Consider the following 21209-nt stretch of genomic DNA (forward strand, 5'->3'; position numbering starts at 1 on the left):
TTTCATATTGTAGGGTTAAAGAAGTGTAAATTGGCAAAAGAAGCCCCATATTCTCTGGCAATATCGTTTACAGTCTAAGTATGAACATGGTGTTACTCTCCGATTATTAAAGCTGGATTCTCCAAAGCAAGGCTGGAGGAAGCATTAGCGGAGCTGCTTAAGCTAAATGGCTTCATTTGCTGCTCATGTGGAATCTGATCTGTACATATTTAGAGAGATGCACACTAACTTCAACTTCCCTCCCCCCCCAAAAAAAAAAAGCTTCCCACCAGTTATTTGAACTGGTTACATTTGCACACTGCTTTAATGTCTTATAGCATAAGTGTTTGGAATGCCCTTACTGAGCTGGTCCACCTCAAAATGCAGTTAAGGCGTAAATGTATGTTTTCATGGGGGTATGTATAAACTTACATGTTTAAGTGGCAGTAGGAAGACTAAGAACTATTTTATACGAGTGTGTACAAGTGGTACAGTATATAAATGAAAGGGTGCATTCACATAAGAACATAAGAATAGCCTTAATGGGTCAGACCAATGGTTCATGTAGCCTAGTAGCCCGTCCTCACAATGGCTAATCCAGGTCACTAGTACCTGGCAAAAACCCAAAGAGTAGCACTATTCCAAGCTATCGATCTAGGGCAGGCAGTGGCTTCCCCCCTATCTTTCTCAATAAGCGACTGTGGACTATTCCTCCAGGAAATTGTCCAAACCTTTCTTAAAACCAGCTACGCTATCCACTCTTACCACAGCCTCTGGAAACACGTTCCAGAGCTTAATGAACTATTCTATGAGTGAAAAAATATTTTCTCCTGTTGATTTTAAATGTATTTACCTGTAATTTCATCAAGTGTCCCATAGTCTTTGTCATTTTTGACAGAGTAAAAAAATGATCCATTTGTACCTGTTCTACTTCCACTCAGGATTTTATAGATTTCAATCATATTTCCCTTCTGCCATCTCTTTTCCAAGCTGAAGAGCCCTAACCTTTTCAGTCTTCGAGAGGAGTTTCATCTCTTTGATCATCTTGTACGCTCTTCCTTGAGTCCTTTCTAGTTCCGCTATATCTTTCTTGAGATAAGGTGACCAGAATGGAATGAAATACTCCAGGTGAGGTCACACCATGGAGCAATACAGAGGCAGTATAACATTCTTAGTTTATAATTCCTAGCATTTTGTTTGCTTTTTTGGCTGCCGCCACACATTGGGTGGAAGGTTTCATCATATTGTCTACAATGACACCCAGATCTTTTTCTTGAGCGCTAACCTCCAAGGTGGACCCTAGCATCTGGTAACTACGATTTGGATAGGGCTCCACTTATGCACGCAATTTACAGAATTCTGGTCAGTTACATGCAACCCTTCTGCGTTTACATAACCGGATTTATCTAAAATTTATGGCTGGTGCAATTGCAGTCGTGCACATATAGGCATGCTGATGTCAGGTTATGATAACATTCTATATCAGAATTTAAGTGCCCAGATGGTGTTCTAGAATAGGCACTCACTGCACACCATTGTGAAACCTACAAGGAGGTGCCCATACGGAACTGTCCCCATGTGTCTGGAATGTCCCTCCTCAGTTGGTGTGCCTTGCTCTGCCTCTTGTCATATTCAAATTTGCTCGCCTCCGAGGCTGCTTTTAAATTCAAAGTCATTGAGTCTTCCTTATACCAATTCTCTCATTGTCTTGTTTGTGTGACTCAACCAGGCTCCAAAGAACAGTGACTGTCTCTTATAGGGATTTCTACAACACTACACATATCTAATAGGCAGTAGAAATACTGTAGCCCTGAGTCAGTTAGGATAGTGCCTACAAACTTTGTTTGGTGCGAAGGATAGATGCAATTTTTGCCCATTTGTCTCAGCAAAAATTCTAACTCTTTCAAATTGGCTGGGGATCATTTGTGCACTGCAGTCTCAAACCTTGACACAGATTACTACTGGATTCAGGCCAGGCTTTAACTGGGCTACTCAAAGATATTTACTTTCTTCTTGCTGAGTCACTGAGGCATATTAAAGAAGGCATAGTGTGGGGAATAAAAGATCAAATTTGTTATGCTAGAATAGTTCAGTCTTACACATCCTGCTGCTCTATCAGAAAATAAAGAACCTGAACTTTCCAGTGACATCACCAAGGTAGCATTTTCAGAAGAGCTGCCCATTCCACATGCAAGACATGCCAAGTAGAGAATGACACGGGGACAAATTTGTCACTGTCCCTGTCCCATTCCTGCAAACTCTGCCTTAACTGCACAAGACTCAAACACTTATGATTTTAAAGTGCTTAAGGCATGTGCAGATGAGAACAGAGTTTGCAGGAATGGGTCAGGGACGAGAAAAGAACTCGCCGGGATGGAAAAATTAGTTCCTGCGGGAATGGGGAAAAATTTTTCCCCGTGTCATTCTCTAATGCAAAGTTTAAATGTCTGAATGAGACAATGGTGCAGGGAGGAGGGTTTTAGATTTGTTATAAATTGGACAACATTCTGGGGAAGGGAGAGTCTATTCTGGAAAGATGGGCTCTATCTTAGCCGGGGTGGAACCAGTCTGCTGGCATTAACATTTAAAAAGGAGATTGGGAAGACCAAAAGTCACTCAAAATGCATGGATGTTCTTATTTATGATTTGTAGTTGCTGTCCCTGAACCGGTCTCTGATAGTTGAAATATGGTCACATTGGGCTATTTTAATAAAAGCATGATCTATTTTCTTGTTTCATTACTATGATCTATAGATCATATCTGCTTCTCCCTGTGTTGTCTTCATAGCCATCCTTCTCCTGAACAGCAGCTACATTTCTGGTGCCCCTTGTTTGCTGACATATGTCAACACTGTGGCATTATCAGACAACAACCCAGACTGCCTTCCCCTTCACAAAAGGAAGGAATTCCACTGGGTCCAGGCAAATTGTTCTTGCCTCTAGACGTCTAATGGGCCAAGATGTCTTTTACCTTGACCACAAACACTGTACCATATATCCCTGCCAGTGAGCTCCTCACCCTGTCAGGCTAGCATAAGTCCTCAGAACTAAACAGTCAGGTGGACAACAACATGAAATGATCCTCTTTTGGGGGGGATTTTGCAGATGACTCAGGCAGTCTTTCTGTGACCTTGCTTCCTCTAGGTCTTTGACCAACATCTTCAAGTCTTCGCTGAAATACAACTGGCCATGAAAAGAGAATTATTTTATGCATGCCATGGAGGCCGTGTCAGCTGACTTAACTGTAGAGCTGCAGTTACCTGTGCGACATGGCTGGGAACCAATATGGAATAGGTCATCGAGAACATCTACCAGGCAAGTTCACCCTATCTGCACCACCCCCTGAACTCCAACTGCTAAATCTAGGCATGCAAGGTACAGCTACTTGGATGCCCAACATTAATGATTTATAGCAGTGTTCTTCAATGCAAGGCTTGGGGGCAATTGGCAGCCCCTGGAGAACTCTGGAGCAGCCACCCATTTTCATTCTGATTTTTTTCCCTACCCTGCATTGCTATCCAAGTTTAGGTCAGAAAGCAAGAAGTTGATGGGAGGAAGAGCTACATGCTTGAATGACATTTATCAACAGAAGTAGAGAATGCATTTGGAAACACCCACCAATAAAAAGTTTGAAAGCAGGCTGGAAGTGATAGACACAGTGATGGTCGGCAGTCATGGCCCTGCATGGGGAGATATTTGGTGTCTCTCCCTCAGCTCATTTTAATGCCAAGTGGCCCCAACATAAGAATTAGTGAAGATCAATGATCTATACAATTGTTTAAGGAACACCTCCACCTTCCAATCATGGGAGTTCTTCAGCACCAAGCATCCTTAAATTGGAATAGCCATCTTATTACTGACTGACATCACCAAGGCATCCTCCTTGGGGAGGCAGAAACACCAGTATAATTCTTCCCGAGGAAGAGAACAGAGACTAGTCATGATCTTTTTTCCCTTTAACACCATCTTCAGGCCTTCCATTCTGAAAAGACCATCTTCAAAAGAGCTTTGTGAAGAGAAAAGACCTTGGATGGCCTTTTCAGGTCCTCCGAGATGGTACAGATCTCCATCCACTGATTCTTCTGGAAAGCCTCAACCATCCAAAGGACAGCAATGACCTGAGATATAAAGGAAGGCAATTCTTGCTAGCACAACTGATGAATGATGAATTCTTCTCCTTCAAGAGAGAGATTCCCAAGCTCTGGAGAAAGGCTTCTTAGGGGCTCACCTTCTCATCCTCTTTTTCATTCTCCCAATCTTGATCCAGAGAGGAAGCCAGTCTCTCTGTAATTTGGTTTCCCTTCAAGTGCCTACTGGTCACTTAGACACCATCTTCTCCCGGGGGACACCTCCTGCAATTCCAACAGGGCTTGCCACATACAGACTGTCATAGCCTTCAGGAACTGAGGAGCTCCTTCTGGGGCTTCAGCAAGGCTGTATTGTTCTACGAGCAATGCATCAGACTCCACTCAATTTGCCACATGCTGCAGCTGATTCTCTTCCTACCAGTTGGGAGACACATTATCAGAATTTCAGATAGCCAGTGCTCCCACTTACAGTCTCTCTACAGCCACAATTGCTGTCAGCATTGGGCCCCCATCTGTCTCCTACTGCTGTGCAGGAGCTGGCAAGCATGAATCTCCTGTGTCATGAGTACTGCTCTCTGCATTCAGGGCATAGTTTCAAGTTTATTTAAAATTTCTTATACCGCCCAATCAAGCCTTCTAGGCGGTGTACAAAAACGCTAAAACAAAGTACTAAATAAAATACATTTTAAACAAAAACAAACAGGGAGTAATAACAATTTTAAAGATGTTGACAAACGGGAACAAAAGGGAAGGAAGGGTTAGAACTACAATTGATAGAGAGAAAGAGAACATGCAAGGGAAAGAATGACAAAGGGAGAGGAGGGCTGAAGGTAAAAACCTTTCTTGGATCTAAGTCGCCCTTAAAAGGACAGTTTATATTACTGCTGATACACAGGCTCCCACAGACCCTATGATGGTCTCTTTGGGCATGACACGGGCTTTATTTCCCCCAGTCCAGCCTTTAGCACCAGTAGGAATTAGTGCTGCCCGATTCAGGGAAAAATTTTTTGATTCGATTTGGCCTATTGAATTGATTTTTCAATTTAATTCGATTCACTTTTCCTGCCCACTCAGGTGATTTTTTTGAAACGGCCTAGCGGGTTTATTTTTGTAGCCTCATCACCCACCCCCTCCAGCCCTCTCCAACCCCATACCAGTGCTGTGGTGTAAACAAAAGACTTTTCCTCTGTCTGTTAGGTCCTAGCTCATGCTCGCTAACACCAGCTGTGACAGGATACACATTTCAAATCTGACATATTGTAATCACAAAATAGAAAATAAAATTAATTTTTTCTACCTTCTGTTGTCTGGTCATCGTATTATTCAAATTATGTTGGTCCCAGGTTCTGGCTTCTGTTTATCTTCTGTTAACTCACTCACCAGGGTCTCCTGCCCATTTAATGTTTTCTTCTTTCCCCATGCTCACCATTCATCTTCAACTCTGTACCTTCCCTTTCATTGCCATATCCAACATTTCTGTTTCTTTCCCACTGTCTACCATCTCTCTCTCTCACTCTCCCTGCCTTGTGCCCTATGTCAAATCTCTCTATCCCCCTCCATGCACCATTTTCCCTTCCTCCTCTCCATTAGGTGCAATTTTCATCCTCTCCCCTCACTATTCATGTCTCCCTCTCCTCCTCCTGTGCCATCAGCTTTCCCTCCTCTTACCTCTTTCCTCCCCTTATGCCACCAACTATCCTTCTTCTTAACTCTTCCCTCCCCATGTGCCACCAGTGTTCCTTCCTATTCCCTCCCCCTGCACCACCAGCTTTCCTTCCTCTTACCTCTTTCCTCCCCTGTGCCATCAACTATCCTTCCTCTTACCTCCCCTGTGCCACCAGCGTTCCTTCCTATTCCCTCACCTTGCACCACCAGCTTTCCTTCCTCTTACCTCTTTCCTCCCCTTATGCCACCAACTAATCTTCCTCTTACCTCTTCCCTCCCCCTGTGCCACAAGCATTCCTTCCTATTCTCTCCCCCTGCACTACCAGCTTTCCTTCCTCTTACCTCTCCCTGTGCCACCAACTATCCTTCCTCTTCCCTCTCCCTGTGCCACCAACTTTTCTTCCTGAAGTTCCTTTCACCCCTTCCCTCTCCCGTGCCACCAGCGTTCCTTCCTATTCCCTCACCTTGCACCACCAGCTTTCCTTCCCCTGTGTCACCAACTATCCTTCCTCTTACCTCCCCCTGTACCACCAGCGATCCCTCCTATTCCCTCCCCCTGCACCACCAGCTTTCCTTCCTCTTACCTCTTTCCTCCCCTGTGCCACCAGCATTCCTTCCTATTCCCTCCCCCTGCACCACCAGCTTTCCTTCCTCTTACCTCTTTCCTCCCCCCTGTACCACCAACTATCCTTCCCTCTTACCTCTTCCCTCCCCCTGTGCCACCAGCATTCCTTCCTATTCCCTCCCCCTACACCACCAGCTTTCCTTCCTCTTACCTCTTTCCTCCCCCCTGTACCACCAACTATCCTTCCCTCTTACCTCTTCCCTCCCCCTGTGCCACCAGCATTCCTTCCTATTCCCTCCCCCTGCACCACCAGCTTTCCTTCCTCTTCCCTCTCCCTGTGCCACCAACTTTTCTTCCTGAAGTTCCTTTCACCCCTTCCCTCCCCCGTGCCACCAACTTTCCTTCCTCTCCTCCCCAGGCTGTACTCCAAGGTTTGCTTCTTTGGGTTGCGGTATTGGCAGTGACTCTCACATGCTGCCTGCCACTAACTCAGAAGTCTCCCCTCTGCCACAGAGAGACTTCTGGGTCAGTGCAGACAACGTTTGAGAATGGCTGCTGATAGCGCAACACGGCGAGATTTGATGTTGACATGGCCAGCACAGTGAGATTCTGCGCGGGAAAAGGGAATTCCATCTCTCCCATCCCCCTGTGTAGTATTTCCTGATCGACCCCCCACCCCCAGAGAGACTTCAACTTTTGGGCTTCCTAAACCAGAAGCAGTGGAAAACCAACAGCTTGCGGGTCTGTCCACCAGGGTTTCCCCCCTCTGCCATGTCATCAGTGATGTGGTAGAGGGAAAGCCCCGACGAGCAAGTCAGGAGCAGCATATTCACTACTTCTGCTGCTTTAGGAGACCCGGAAGAGGCTTAGGACTCATTGAATTGGTGAGTTTGATTTTTTAAGGAAACAAACTGATTTGAACCAATTCACCAAAGTGAATCGGTAAATCAATTTGAATCGGGCAACACTACTGGAAATGCCTCTGTCGCTACGGAGGATACCATTATGGTGCCTCTGTTTGCTCTCTTTCCCTTTGTTTTGTTTTATAATTGCATAAGTATTATCAGCCCTCCTTTCCTCTATATTTATGGGAAGACTGATCACCGCTGCTAGCAGTGGGCCCAAAAAACCCACAGCCAGACCAGCCTCACCAAGCCAAGATCCAGGGCTAAAGAGGAGACTGTGCTGAATCAGGCCAAAGGTTCACAGACCAATCCCTGAGAGCACCAACCAATCAAAGAACCGGTTCCATTACCTGGGTCCTGTGACTTAAAATAAACTATTCCTGGTGTCCTCAAAATAATGTGAATCTCTTCATAAAGGCAGTTAAAATATCCAAATAAATAAATAAATTGAAGGAACATGTAAGTAGAGAATGACACGGTAACAAAATTCATCACCATTCCCGTCCCTGCGGATAACCGCGGGAAATAATCCCATGTCATTTTTTTGTGTCTATTTCAGCCTCAGTCCTTCTACACCAGCATTCTTCAAAGCAAAGCTTGCGGGTCGGTGGTTGTGGCCATTCATACTCTGATTCTTCCCTCTCTCCGTAAAGAATGACATGAAGATGGTTTACCGCGGTTATCCGCGGGGACGGGAACGGTGATGAATTTTGTCACCGTGTCATTCTCTACATGTAAGTTCCACACTTTACCACACCTTATACTAGTGATGTCATTGAAAAAACACAATTACAAAAGAACAAAAAAAAACCACCCAGCTGTTTGTTTCCACCTGCTGGTAGGGTGAAGTAACCCATCAGTTTGGACTAGTCTAGCAAGTTAACAATGAATGGACCTTTTTCATATTTGACGAGAATCAGTCCAGCATTTAAAGATACTGGGTAGAAATAAATGAATCTATGAATTTGTGTCTACAGTCGACTCCACCTAAGTGCACGTCGGATAAGCACACGCTCCGGTTATCCACACCTGACTACCATGGTCCCATTTTTTTATATTAAAGTCAATGGACAAACTCTGGATATTTGCAATTCTGATAAGCACACAATCCACTTATGCGCACTGATGCTGTAGGTTCCACCTGTATTCTTTCACATAGCGTTCACTCTGGTTAAAAGTAATCACGTAGATGAGCCACGTGCTCGAACTTTTGGAACTGCACTATGGCGTTGTGTGGACAAAAATCATTGTCTTTGGCTGAACGTGTCCACCATGCTGATGTCAGATGCCGCTTAGGCGTTGTTATTACAGTATACTTGTACATAAATTGGAAGGGCCTGTCCCCTGAAAGTGGTGTACTCCAGGTCCTTCTTCAGTTGCTCACACAGATGAACTACAGTATGGTCTCCCAATTAAAGCGATAGAGACCCATACACTGCTTTCAAACATAGTGAAGCTGTTGGCTTCAAGGTGCCTGCCTGTTGAATATGAAAGCAACAAAAACCAAGGGATAATCGCAAACTTCAAACGTGATTACAGGTCACACGTCCTAAGATATGTGATGGCAATGACCGATGCACGCACGGAATCCTGCCCCCGAGCTGCTGATCACGTGAGAAAAATGATGGTGCTCAACTCTCTTCACATGGTACTCCGGTTAAGCGCACGTGTCAATCCAGTCCGAAGAGCTTGCACTTAAGCGGAGTTGACTGTATTAGATTTCCTAAGGGCTCACTCACTAGGACTATTCCCCAGGTTTCTGTTTCCAAAATAAAGGCTCTAGCCAATGAAATTTGATTATTCATACCCTCCTGAAAGCAAATTTAGCTTAATCTTAAAATGTCCAGGAGGTGCTGTACTTGGAAAACTGGTTTAATGAAATCCAGTAGGAATACAATATGGAGAGGACAACATATTATTACAGAGGTAAGGGATCTCTTTCTGGACTTTGCTTCTAGAGACCTCACAATTGGTCAGAAGCCTTATGGCACAGAAATTTTCTACACATTATGAGATTTGAAGTGGGTCTTGCCCAAGCAAATCTTATTTTTAAACCACAGAATATTTTGGGTTTCAGCACATTTAAATCCATAAATTACTAGTTGCCTACAATATTCAAAACATGTTTTGTTTACTCTAAAATTCCACAGTAACAGGAGTTTGTCAACATATATGCTCAAAAGTACCATGTTATGATCACAGACATTTAGATATATATGTGTCTCTTAAAAAGGTAAGATATCATAAATGAAAAAGAAACAGCATTTCCTAAATGTGATGCAACTGGAACATAGCAAGCGATCCCTTTTAATAACACATCCTGAGTAGTACGTGTAACTAGGGAAATGTAACCATTAAACTCCACAGAAAAGAGCTAGTAATTATAGAATAATCACACAGGCAAGCTAAGGTGACATCAGAAATACACTAATATAAAATTAATCCTTAATCCTATAATTTTTCAAATCCTAACAAATTTAGAAACATGATAGCAGATAAAGGCCAAATGGCCCATCCAGTCTGCCCATTCGCAGTAACCACTATCTCTTCCTCTTTCTAAGAGATCCTGCATGCTTTATTTGACCTCTGGCTTTGTTACATTCTTAAGGCACACATTTTAATGCAGTCCGTGCTCAGAGAGTAATGTGACAGACATGCTTCTACAGGTGTAGAAACAGATATTCTCATTCCAACACAAAAAGCTGGGGAGGGAGGAGGGGGCAGTATTTCTGAGCTTCAGACTCTACAGAGATGGAAACTAGGCATGCACTAAACCAGTGGTCTAAAACTCACGGCCCGCCAAGTACTATTTTGAGGACCTCGGTATTATAAAGAATGATTATGGAAAACTTGTGCCTTAAGTGTCCGGCAGTTGCTGTAACCTCACGCAAGCGCTTTCCTGTGTCTGTATGCGATTGTGAGGTTGAGTCCAATCGCGTGCAGAAGCAGGAAAGCGCTTGCGTGAGGTTACAACAGTGAGGCGGGCAACGTTCCAGAACCATTGGAGGCAGTGTAGCTTGTGCGTGTGTCCGGTGCTGGAGGAGGTGAGAGCTGAAGGTGGATGTGGACGTGACCGCCGGACACTTAAGACACAGGTTTTCCATAAAGAATCATTCTTTATAATAACAAGGGCCTCAAAATAGTTGGTCCAAAATTTTGTCTCTTGCAGTTGATACGATAGTTTTTCACTTACTGCATGTTGCACTGCTTTCAGCTGTGCATAGCTGAAATTATCAGAAGCAATTAAGGAAACATAAGAACACAAGAAATGCCTTCACCGGATCAGGCCCTAGGTCCATCTTGTCCGGCGACCCGCACATGCGGAGGCTAAGCTAGGTGTTGCCTAATGGACACCTTGTTCACCCGTATCCCTCAATGTGATTTGCAAGAAGGTGTGCATCCAACTTGCCCTTGAATCCCAGAATGGTGGTCTCTGTCACAACCTCCTCCGGGAAAGCATTCCAAGCGTCCACCACTCGCTGTGTGAAGCAGAACTTCCTGACATTAGTTCTGAGTCTGCCGCCCCTCAGTTTCAGTCCATGACCTCTTGTTCGAGTCACTTTTGACAATGTGAATAACGAAGTTTCTTGCTCTATTTTGTCGAAACCTTTAGAGCAAGAAACTATATGACTTATAGTTATAAGATTTACTACATAGTTAAAGTTACTATAATGAGTTTTACATCATGCAAAGTTGTCATTTCTTTAATGAGACATTAACTATTTTTTCTGTGGCTCTCCAAATACCTACAAATCCAAAATGTGGCCCTGCAAAGGGTTTGAGTTTGAGACTGCTGCACTAAACTATTTAGCTGAAGCAAATATGCCAGCTAGACTGAATGGTCCGTGCAAATGTGTACTGCTAAGCTATACTGCTACACATTTAGAAGAGAGAAGTCTTAATGATTTTACTTGGTAGCTTATTTTAAGATTCTGTTAATAAATTTAACTTACCTAATAATCCAGCTATTAGAATAAAATCCAATTCAATCCAAATCTTAGGGCCTGTTTTACAAAGCTGCGCGGTAACGGCCCCGAAGCCCATAGAGATTTAAAGGACTTCGGGGCCGTTGCCGCGTAGCTTTTTAAAACAGGCTGTTAGTCTTTTATTCCGAGTCATCCCGATTATGGGGCTTGATCCGGTTCACACAAAATCATTATAAACCTGATTTTCATTCTGTTTTATGCATTTATTCCGGACATACCTTTTTCTTGGCAGTTCTTCCTCCTACCCTTAGCTGTTTTAACACCACATCAACTAGAGCAGCCATTCCCAACTCAATCCTTGGGGCACACCTAGTCCCAAAGGGTTTTCAGGCTATTCACAATGAAGATTCATGAGTTTGATCTGCATTCATTCGAGGCAGTGCATACAAATCTCTCTCATGCACATTCATTGTGGATATCCTGAAAACCCAATGGGACAAGGTGCGCCCCAAGGATTGGGTTTAGAATAGTACTGGAGTCAGGGGCCCTGCAAATAGACTATATTGTCACCTCAGGTTACTGCAAGTTTAAATACATTCAGTGTCACTTAAGCTGGCAAATTCTAAACACAAGAACAACTGCAGAGGTGACAAGCCGCAGTTATCTGTGAGCACCGTATCTGTGGTACAGTATATTATGCACAGTACCATACACAATTGTGGACACAACATTCAGGGAAACAGCACTAATCCACTTATTGGTCATTTGTGAATGTTGAACTTGAACATTACCTCTATCCTCAAGTGGGTTGCTGGCAAGGTTAATAGCATGAAGTCCTGAGTTGAGATTATGGGCTAGGGCATTAGCTAGTTTCTGTGCAAAATCTCTGCAAGACAGAAATGATTATTATGCTTAATATTTTAATTACTGAAACAAGAAATGTCATCAAATCCTTTACAATGAATTAGCAATGCGAGGTGAAAAGCTTGCACATTCTATGCATGTTTTATTTTTCTTTTTACCTATCTGCTTTCATAATTAATATAGCCCCCTCTACCCCCTTTCCCAAGATACACACTGCCTTACAAACAATGAAACTCAGTCCTGGCTTCCTGGACTGAGTGTTTCTGCTGTTTTTTTTTCTGCATGCTAAGTTTTATCCCATTCTATTCATTCTCCACAGAAATGGGGGGCGGGGGGAGAGGGGGGCTTATAATTTTGTAATACCTAGTGTCCAATTTAACCCATTTTTAAACTAATTATGTTTTTTTAAAACTGATTTTCCCTCAATGCAAGTTTCACCCCATTCTGTTCAAGTCTCGGAGAGTTATTTTGCACCCCAGACAGATAGATGGATAGACAAACCTTTTCAACACCCTTTGTATAATTCTTTCCTATTTCTGTTTGGTGGAAAAAAAAAAAGATAAGATCCTGTACATTTATTTACCCCTGACAATTCCTCCCTTTCCCAAACTCTGATAAAAACTATTGTTAAAGAGATTCTCCTATGTCTGCAGCTTTACTTTCAAATATACAGTAATATCAATAAAAGTCTGAGATTATTTGTGTGTACAAATGATCAGTGCATGCTTCTGAAAACAGAGTGCAATATGGATTATATAAATGGCGCCGGTATCAGCAGCTGCCTAAATACGGCATCAGTGCCTTTTATAGAATTGCAGCTGTTTTTAAAACAGGCACCTAAATGTAGGCCAGCATTTCCACAGGCCTACATTTAAAGCGCCTTTCTTGCGCTATGGAAGTGCCTAGGGTCGCCTAAGGACGCCTGAGGCTACTTCTGTTGTAAACCACGCCCACACCAGCCTCAGGCATTCTAAGGCGGCGCCTTCAACGTAGGCACTGTTTGACACATTGATTTTTTTTTAAGATGCATCCCGACTGGTTAGTTAGATGGCAATAGGCCGTCTATCGCTGCCTAACTTAGAATCCAAGCCTAAATGTTTCTCTAGTTTAAAAAAAAAACAAAACAGTCCCAAACAACTTTTCCCTAAAGAAGGCTTTTCTAGAAACCTGTTCAAAATGTTTTCTTCATTTTTAAATGACAGTTGATAAATGACAGCACAATAGCATGAAAGGTATTAATATTCAAATAAATCTCTTCCAGGGATGTAGGGGAGGTAGAATTAGAGGACATAAATGGAGGTTGCAGGGAGGTAAACTTCCCAGACGGGTAGTAGATGCTTTGAAAGAAACATTATGTATACTTGATAATGTTTCTTCCTTTAGCCACAGCAGATGAATCCATAAAAGTGGGTTGTGTTCATCTACTAGCAGGTAGAGATAGTGAGCACCAAGCTGAAACTCTGCCCTATATACGATAGTATGCTCACTGGTAGTTCAATATTCCTGGTAAAAAAGCAGTAGGATCAACCACACAGGCCTATCAGTACAGAACTTCTTCCTCACAGCTGTGGAATCCACATTGAGGCTACTACCCATAGGGCCAATTCCTATGTAGCAAAAGCAAAATAGAAAGTAAGAAAGGGTGGGGCTCTGGATTCATCTGCTGCGACAAACGGAATGAACATTATCAGGTATGATACAAGTTTCTTTCCTTGTCATCAGCAGTAAATGAATCCAGATAAGTAGGATGAGGCAAAGAAGCCCTGAGGCAAAGCAGTCCTTAGTAGGGTTAGATAGAAACAAGGGATATCAAGACCTGTGGTCCACCATCCTCAAAAGAGATGAAGGATGGGCCAACACAGATCCGCTGCCTCCCAGAACCCCATAAAGAGCGAAACCTGGTACATGCAATGAAAGGGAGTAAACCTACTCCAGATTGGTGCCAGAGCCCTGAGAGTCGAGAAGTGTCACCTCCAAGCCTCGAAGGGCGGAAGAGCTGAAAACCCCTGCCGACATAAGAGCGAAGGCACGCAGGCCTCTCTAAAGATGAAGCTGCTCAATGGAGATGCATTTGACAATCAAAGAGTGTCCCACACAGCAGTCAGCACAGAACGTGCCTCCCAAACATACCAGGGGTTACGCTTGTCCCTGGAGATGGTGTTGTGCACAGGCTTTTGAAACCACATTGCGGTCGACAGCCTGAATCTGAACTGTGCTCCACCAATGAGGTGCTCCCAGTCTCGTTTAATGAATTAGTGTGCGATAACTGGAGATGGAGCTTGCCACATTTCCGGGCCATGGGGAAGTAACGTCAGAGGGAGACGCATACAATGTAGCCCAGCAAAATGTAAGTAGATGCAGCCACTGAGCTTATTGCAGCAAGGGATCTCCCTGCCGCAATAAGTTTAGCGGCCACAGTAGCAGCCGCCTGTCCTGCCCAAACAATTGCAGGTAGGAGGAATGCCCAATCCCTCCTCCTGCCCCCCCCCCCCCCCAAATGATTGCCGGAAGGAGGGATGCCCAATCCCCCTGCCAGAAAACACCCCCCCCTGTAGATCACCGGCAGGGGGGTTGGACATCCCTCCTGCTGGCGATCATTTAGGGGGGGGGAGGTCAGGTGATAAACTCAGCAGCCACATCTACTTACAACCCAATACTCTAACCGGCGGGCTTAGGCGCGATTCTGTATAGGATGCCAGGTGTCCTAAACAGAATCCAGGCCTAAACCTCCAATTGCATAGGTGCTCAATCTCAGCTATAAAATCAGGGAAGTACCATAAATGGAGACACTATGGTAATTTTGATTGTATGTAGTCAAAAAGATTCAGATAATAAATATTTACATGAGACAGAGAAAACAAAAAGAGAAATATGTTTATGGTGGCTAGGGATCCTTTCACCAATACGAGATACATAGCTCATACAGGCTCTGACATTCACACATGTGTTAACACTGCAGACTTTCAGGACTTTTGGGTTGAGGCAGTAAAACAAAGCAAACACCTTATTTATTACAACATTCCCTACTTCATTCAGTTCATAACATACTAAGATCTACAGCAGGGGTGCCCAAAAGGTCGATCGTGATTGACCAATAGATCGCAAAGGCAACGCGAGTCGATTGTGGAGCCGTGATAGACTCCCTTGCCTTTGTGTTCTGTTCTTCCTACTTTCCCGACGCCAGGCCAGGCGCATACAAGCACCGGGCCCACAAGCCTTCCCTTCACCCCCCAACGTCAATTCTGATATCAGAGAGGAAGTTCTGGGCCAGCCAATAACTGCCTGGCTGCCCCGGAACTTTCTTTCCGCCGTCAGAATTGACTTTCGGGGGGCCCAGCGCTTGTACGCACCTGGCTTGGCGGCGGGAAAGTAGAGACAAATAGGCGGTGGGGGCAGGGAGAGAGAAAGACAGACAGAAAGCGGGGACAGGGAGAGAGAGAGAGAAAGAAAGATACACAGAAAGAAAGAAGGGGCAGGGAAGGAGAGAGAGAGAAAGAAAGACAGACAAAGAAAAAAAGAAAGAAAGGGGGGCAGGGATAGAGAAAGAAAAAGAAAGGAAGGGGGCAGGGAGAGATAGAGAAAGACAAAGAGAGAGGGGGCAGGGAGAGATAGAGAAAGACAAAGAGAGAGGGGGGCAGGGAAAGAGAGAAAAAGAAAGACAGAAAGCCAGCCAGCCAGACAGACAGACAGACAGAGACAGACAGACAGACAGACAGAAAGAAAGAAAGAAAGAAAGAAAGAAAGGGGAGGGGGCAGGGAGAGAGGAAGAAAAAGTTGGATGCATGGAGGGACAGATGTTGATTGGGGAATGGAATGAGGTCTGGAGGAGAGGAAGAATGCAGGAGGCAGAAAGAAGGGAAGAAATATTGGATGCACAGTCAGAAGGAAGTGCAACCAGAGACTCATGAAATCACCAGACAACAAAGGTAGGAAAAATGATTTTATTTTAAATTTAGTGATCAAAATGTGTCCGTTTAGAGAATTTATATCTGCTGTCTATATTTTGCACTATGGCCTCCTTTTATTAAACCGCAATAACGGTTTTTAGCGCAGGGAGCCTATGAGCATTGGGAGCAGTGCGAGGCATTCAGCGTAGCTCCCTGCGTGAAAAACCGCTATATTTGTCTATTTTTGTATAGTTGCTACTGAGGTGACACTGCATTTTTTTTATTCATTTTTAAAAACTTACAATAAGTGCAATATAAGATACAAACCATTTTACACTTTAAAATCGCTTAATATTCCATCAAAGTCTCATTCAGATCAAATATCTCTCCCTCCCACATATCCAATAACTGTCTTTAAACATAAAACAACATCAAGTATCCCCCCTCAACTTGGACATGTATGTGCAAAAAGAAAAAAAAACAATATTCATATCTTACAATATTTTGTTAATGGCTCCCAAACATCCTGAAATTTCTTAAAATTCCCCTGTTGTATAGCTATTACCCGCTCCACTTTAAAGATGTGACATAAATTATTCCACCAAAAACTGTAATTCAGCCGGTGCTAATTTTTCCAATTTTTCATAATATGCTGTATGACAACCCCTGGCATAATGAGCAAAAATTTATTATTATTATTAAAAGATATTTGGCTCTTAGACCTCATTGATGTACCAAATAACACAGTATCATAAGATAATGCCACCGGATTTTCCAATAAATTATTTATTTGACCCCAAATTGATTTCCAAAAAGCAAGTATCGATGGACAATAGAATAGTAAATGATCTAATGTCCCAGCTTCCAGATGACCGTGTCAGCATCTATTAGACTTAGAGCTATCTAATTTCTGTAAACAAATTGGGGTCCAAACTGCTCTACGTAATAGGAAAAACTAAGTTTGTCTCATAGATGCCAACACTGTGCATTTCATCCTCCAAGCCCAAATTCGTGGTCATTGAGATGCAGTAATTTGATGCTTTATCTCAATGCTCCAAATGTCACGCAGACCAGTCTTTGGTTTCTTAATCAAAAATCCAGATATCAATTTATACCATTGAGCGGCCTGGTGTCCCAGGAAGTCCGCCTGAAAACATAAGACTGGCAGGCTATATTGATTTTCAAGATTTTTCCATTCAGGGAACCCCTCCTGAATGGCCTGCTTCAACTGCAACCATCTAAAATTTTGTGATTTATTAAGGCCAAATTTGTGTTGCAATCGTGAAAAGTCAATCAGTTCACCTCCTGATACAACATCATTTAGAGTGCGTTTACCCACCTTCATCCAATGTTTCCAGATGACCTTAAAACCGCCAATTTGAATCTTGGAGTTCAGCCATAGGGACTGACAGGTTGATTTATGTATTGGAATAGGTGCTAACTTATTTACATATTTTAGTGTTTGCCATGTATCTGCTAAAATTCTATTGTCCTTATACAACCTAAGTAACTTTATACTTAAAAAGTAACAATCTCAGAGGAGACATGAGTTGCCATTCCAGCCACAACCAATCTGGGAGATTTTCCATGAGCTCTGGGAGGATCCAATACATATCCTGACGCATAATATAGGATTGAAGGTACCTATAAAAATTGGGGAAATTTACCCCACACACCGCAATTGTTTTTTGTAGAGATACTAAAGCAATTCTTGCAATTTTACCCAGCCAAATAAATTTAGTCAGTATACTATTTAATTTTTTATAAAAGGACCCTGGAAAATAAACTGGTAAGATACTCATTTGGTAACAAACCATCAGTAAAATCATCATTTTAATAGTTTGAACTCTCCCCCACCAAGACAGATATAATGGGTTCCACTGCTCACACATGTCCGTGACCCTTAGCAAGAAATATTTTTCATTTACTTTCATCGTCTCTTCCAGCGTTTTATGAATCCAAATACCTAGGTACTTTATACCCTCTTCCTTCCAAAGAAAGGGGAATTAATCAAATAATCCTTTTGGACAATGCACATTAAGTGGAAGGACTTCTGATTTACTCCAATTTATCTTATATCCTGAAAATTTTCCAAATTTATCTATCAAATCCAGTAAATATGGAATAGTAGTTTCAGGATTCCTCAAATGAAGCAAAATATCATCTGCATACTGTGACAGGGAAGCCCCTGTCGCAAGTAAAAAGACTGTGGGTCCAGTCAGAAATACTGCCCTTAAGGCTGTAAGCTCTAAAATAAAGCCTATTTCTCCTGGTAAAAGCAGCAGGGTAGCACAACCAAATAACATGGCGGAAAAGCAGGAGTGGAGTCAGCCCAGGATTCTGGAAGGGAGGGCACTGAAACCACAGGCCAGTCCCTATTACTCCTTTCCCCAGGTTAGAGGAATCCAGGTAGAAAGGGGTGGAGCTGGTCACCGAGCCCTGCAACCATGCAAACCTCAAATAGGCAGAAGGCAGAGTAATCAGAAAGGAGGAGGAGGCTCACCTGTTCCTGATTGTAGGAGCCCAGCAGCAAACCAAGATAGCTGCTATCTCCCTTCTTCCACCAGCCAGCCAAGAAAGCTTTCAGGACACCAGCCCACCAGGGGAGAAAGATTACCTCCAGGGAAGTACCATAACTTTCCTAGCACGTTTTGGGGTGAGGAGCTAGAGGGTGTTCCTGAAGGGGAAAATGATTTGAGAGGGCTGGCAGGTATTCAGAGAGGGGGATGGGAAGAACCAGCAGAAGTGCAGGACTTCATAGAGAGCCCTAATCCCCTGGAGCCAGCCTGGGAAATGCTCAGTGAGGAAGGCTCTGGAGAATACATGTTTGAGGAAGACATGGACATGGAGTCTTGAGCTAGAAAAGGCATGGCAGCAGTGCCTAATTAAGTAATGCCAAAATAATTCCTTGAACCTCAGTTCTCTTAAGTGCCCTTTGAAGTAAAATTCTGGATGTTAGAGGCATGTTCGGGTGGGCGATAAGACCTTTAGCATAAGGGAGGTTTGCCCGCACAACCTGGGTTCAGGTTGTGAACGTCCTTCAAAGGGAGGGACTAGGAGGAAAAGAGGAAAAATAATAAAAGCCAAAAACGTTTTTTTTAACGGAAAGTATAGTGGAAAGCTTGCTGACACCTGTTGTGCTCAGCTGTAAAGTAACAAGCCAACTCTGGCTAGGGGAAGCCCTTAGCCCTAAGAGGGGACAATTCAGAAGCAGTGAAGAAACTGCAGAAGCATTTTTGGTTTGTTTTTATGATACCAATGTGTTGACAAAGCTTGTCAGTCTTGGGCAGAGGCGCACCCAGCGTGCCCTGGACTTGTGTACAATATACGGCCAGATTAAGGACTAAGCCTGAGACAAGTATTCATTTCAGGGAAGTTTTGATTACTTTAATAAACCCGGTGAAGTTTGGTGAAAAGTCCAGTGTCCGGGTTTTCCTTTGACCAACCATATAAAAGGCGCTCCTAAAAATCTTACCTGTGATCCGTGCCGGGGTTTCCCACCTACTTGGGGTCTGGCCCGGCCACAATACGCAGAGACTTTGTATTCCCGACCTGCATAAGGAATACCCTGTATCTCCCCCATTTGTTGAATAGCCAGTAGCAAGGGTTCCAGTACAATATCAAAAAGCAAAGGAGATAAGGGACACTCTTGTCTAACTCCAAACTGCAAACAGAAACGTTCTGAGAAATTATTATTAATATATAACCTAGCCGAAGGGGAACTATACAAGGTTTGAATCATTTGTATAAATCCTGAACCAATATCAAACCAATCCACTGCTTGATACATAAAGGTCCACTCTACACGATCAAAGGCCTTCTCTGCATCCAAGGATACAGAGAAGGCTGGATCATTCATGGCTTTTGTTAAATTTAACATATAAAAAGCCAATCTGGTATTATTAGAAGAATGTCTCTGAGCAACGAACTATTGTGATTTAGTAAAAAGGGAGGGGGTATATTTGACTATTTTTGTACAGTTGTTACTGAGGTGACATTGCATATTTTAAAGTCATCTAACTTGACCTCTTTGAAACCCCCCCCCCCCGAATATAAATGATAATAGACATTTTCTCTGCGTACAGTGTGCTTTGTGTTTTTTTAATTTTATTGTTGGTAGATCATTTTGAATTTGTCATTTTGAAAGTAGCTCGTAAGCCAAAAAAGTGGGCACAACTGATCTGCAGCTTCTGAAACCAGGAAGTTGGTAGGTCAGCTGATTGATGATGCAGAATTAACATAAATCTCACCTCCAGATTTGACCAGAAACTGTGTTACTGGAACAAACCGAGTGGAGCACTATAATCAAAAGCCATGTACGTGGCAAAACAGGCTGCTTGAAAACGTTTCACCCTTCTCTCAGAATAAACTATGCATGGGCTTTTACTGCCAGGAAAAAAAGTAGCAGATTCCAGGGAGAGTCATTCAATTTTGCATTTATATTTTCTTTTCAGCTGAGTTTTGCTTAAGCAACACCACCTGCAGGGAAGAGTCAATCTGTTTGTTGGCACACACCCAAGCATATGTATATGGACTAGTAAGGATGCCAAGAAAAACCAGTGAGCTGTAGGCAAGCAGGGAAGCCAGGACTTGTCACACAAAGAGCAGCCAACATTTGAGTCACCACAAATGAAAAAGGAGCAGAGCCAGGCCAAAACTGTAGCAGAGAATGCCACAGAATAGGGACCCATCACCGGCAGAAGAAGAGGAGCTGAGTGCAGCAGAACAGCCAAGGAAACTGGAAAGTGGGAAAGAGTGCAAGTGGAGCAACCACACACACCTCGACACACATCAGATACACTGAGACTGCTACCCATAGATCTCCACATATAAACAGTTAAACATTTCTCATACAGATGTACCATACCACTCTGTCAAACATGCCCCAACCCAACAACTACTTACATCCCATATCTCCCTTTCTCTCCATCTACTTATCCCCTACTATCCTATTGAGACATTTCACATAGCTGCTTCTACCAAATCCCCCACAAACACATGCCCTAGGTCTGCAAACAGAGGAAGGGGAAACATGCTTTTGAGTCACATTAAGTGTGAAATTTCACATTTACTCTCTTTTAATACTATATATATAATCCAAAATTACATCTTGCTATGGAAAGTTTGGATGTATAGAACTTATCATAATAAGAAATTAAACCAACTCTCCAGACAAAAGTGCACCATAACGAGTACGCAACAATGCATAAATGCAGGGTAGAGAGCCAGATCCCACCAAAGCAAGAAAATCACATCGAAAAATACACAAAATCCTATACAAAAGTGTATTTCACTGAGGGGGATTGAGGGGAGTATTATACTGAAGGGAT

At 43.2% G+C, this 21209-nt stretch overlaps 1 protein-coding gene across 6 annotated transcripts in view; it reads right to left on the bottom strand.

Annotated features, from left to right (window-relative positions):
• CARMIL1 (capping protein regulator and myosin 1 linker 1) overlaps positions 1 to 21209 on the bottom strand; it is a 476507-nt gene that overhangs the window by 223109 nt on the left and 232189 nt on the right. For all 6 annotated transcript variants that reach the window (XM_033934492.1, XM_033934489.1, XM_033934488.1 and 3 more), the window contains exon 11: positions 11920 to 12014. In XM_033934492.1, coding sequence (XP_033790383.1) covers positions 11920 to 12014 — 95 coding nt within the window. The remainder of the gene's footprint in view (positions 1 to 11919; positions 12015 to 21209) is intronic.

This window comes from Geotrypetes seraphini, chromosome 2 (genome assembly GCF_902459505.1).
Source record: "Geotrypetes seraphini chromosome 2, aGeoSer1.1, whole genome shotgun sequence".
In the NCBI taxonomy this organism is placed as follows: domain Eukaryota; kingdom Metazoa; phylum Chordata; class Amphibia; order Gymnophiona; family Dermophiidae; genus Geotrypetes; species Geotrypetes seraphini.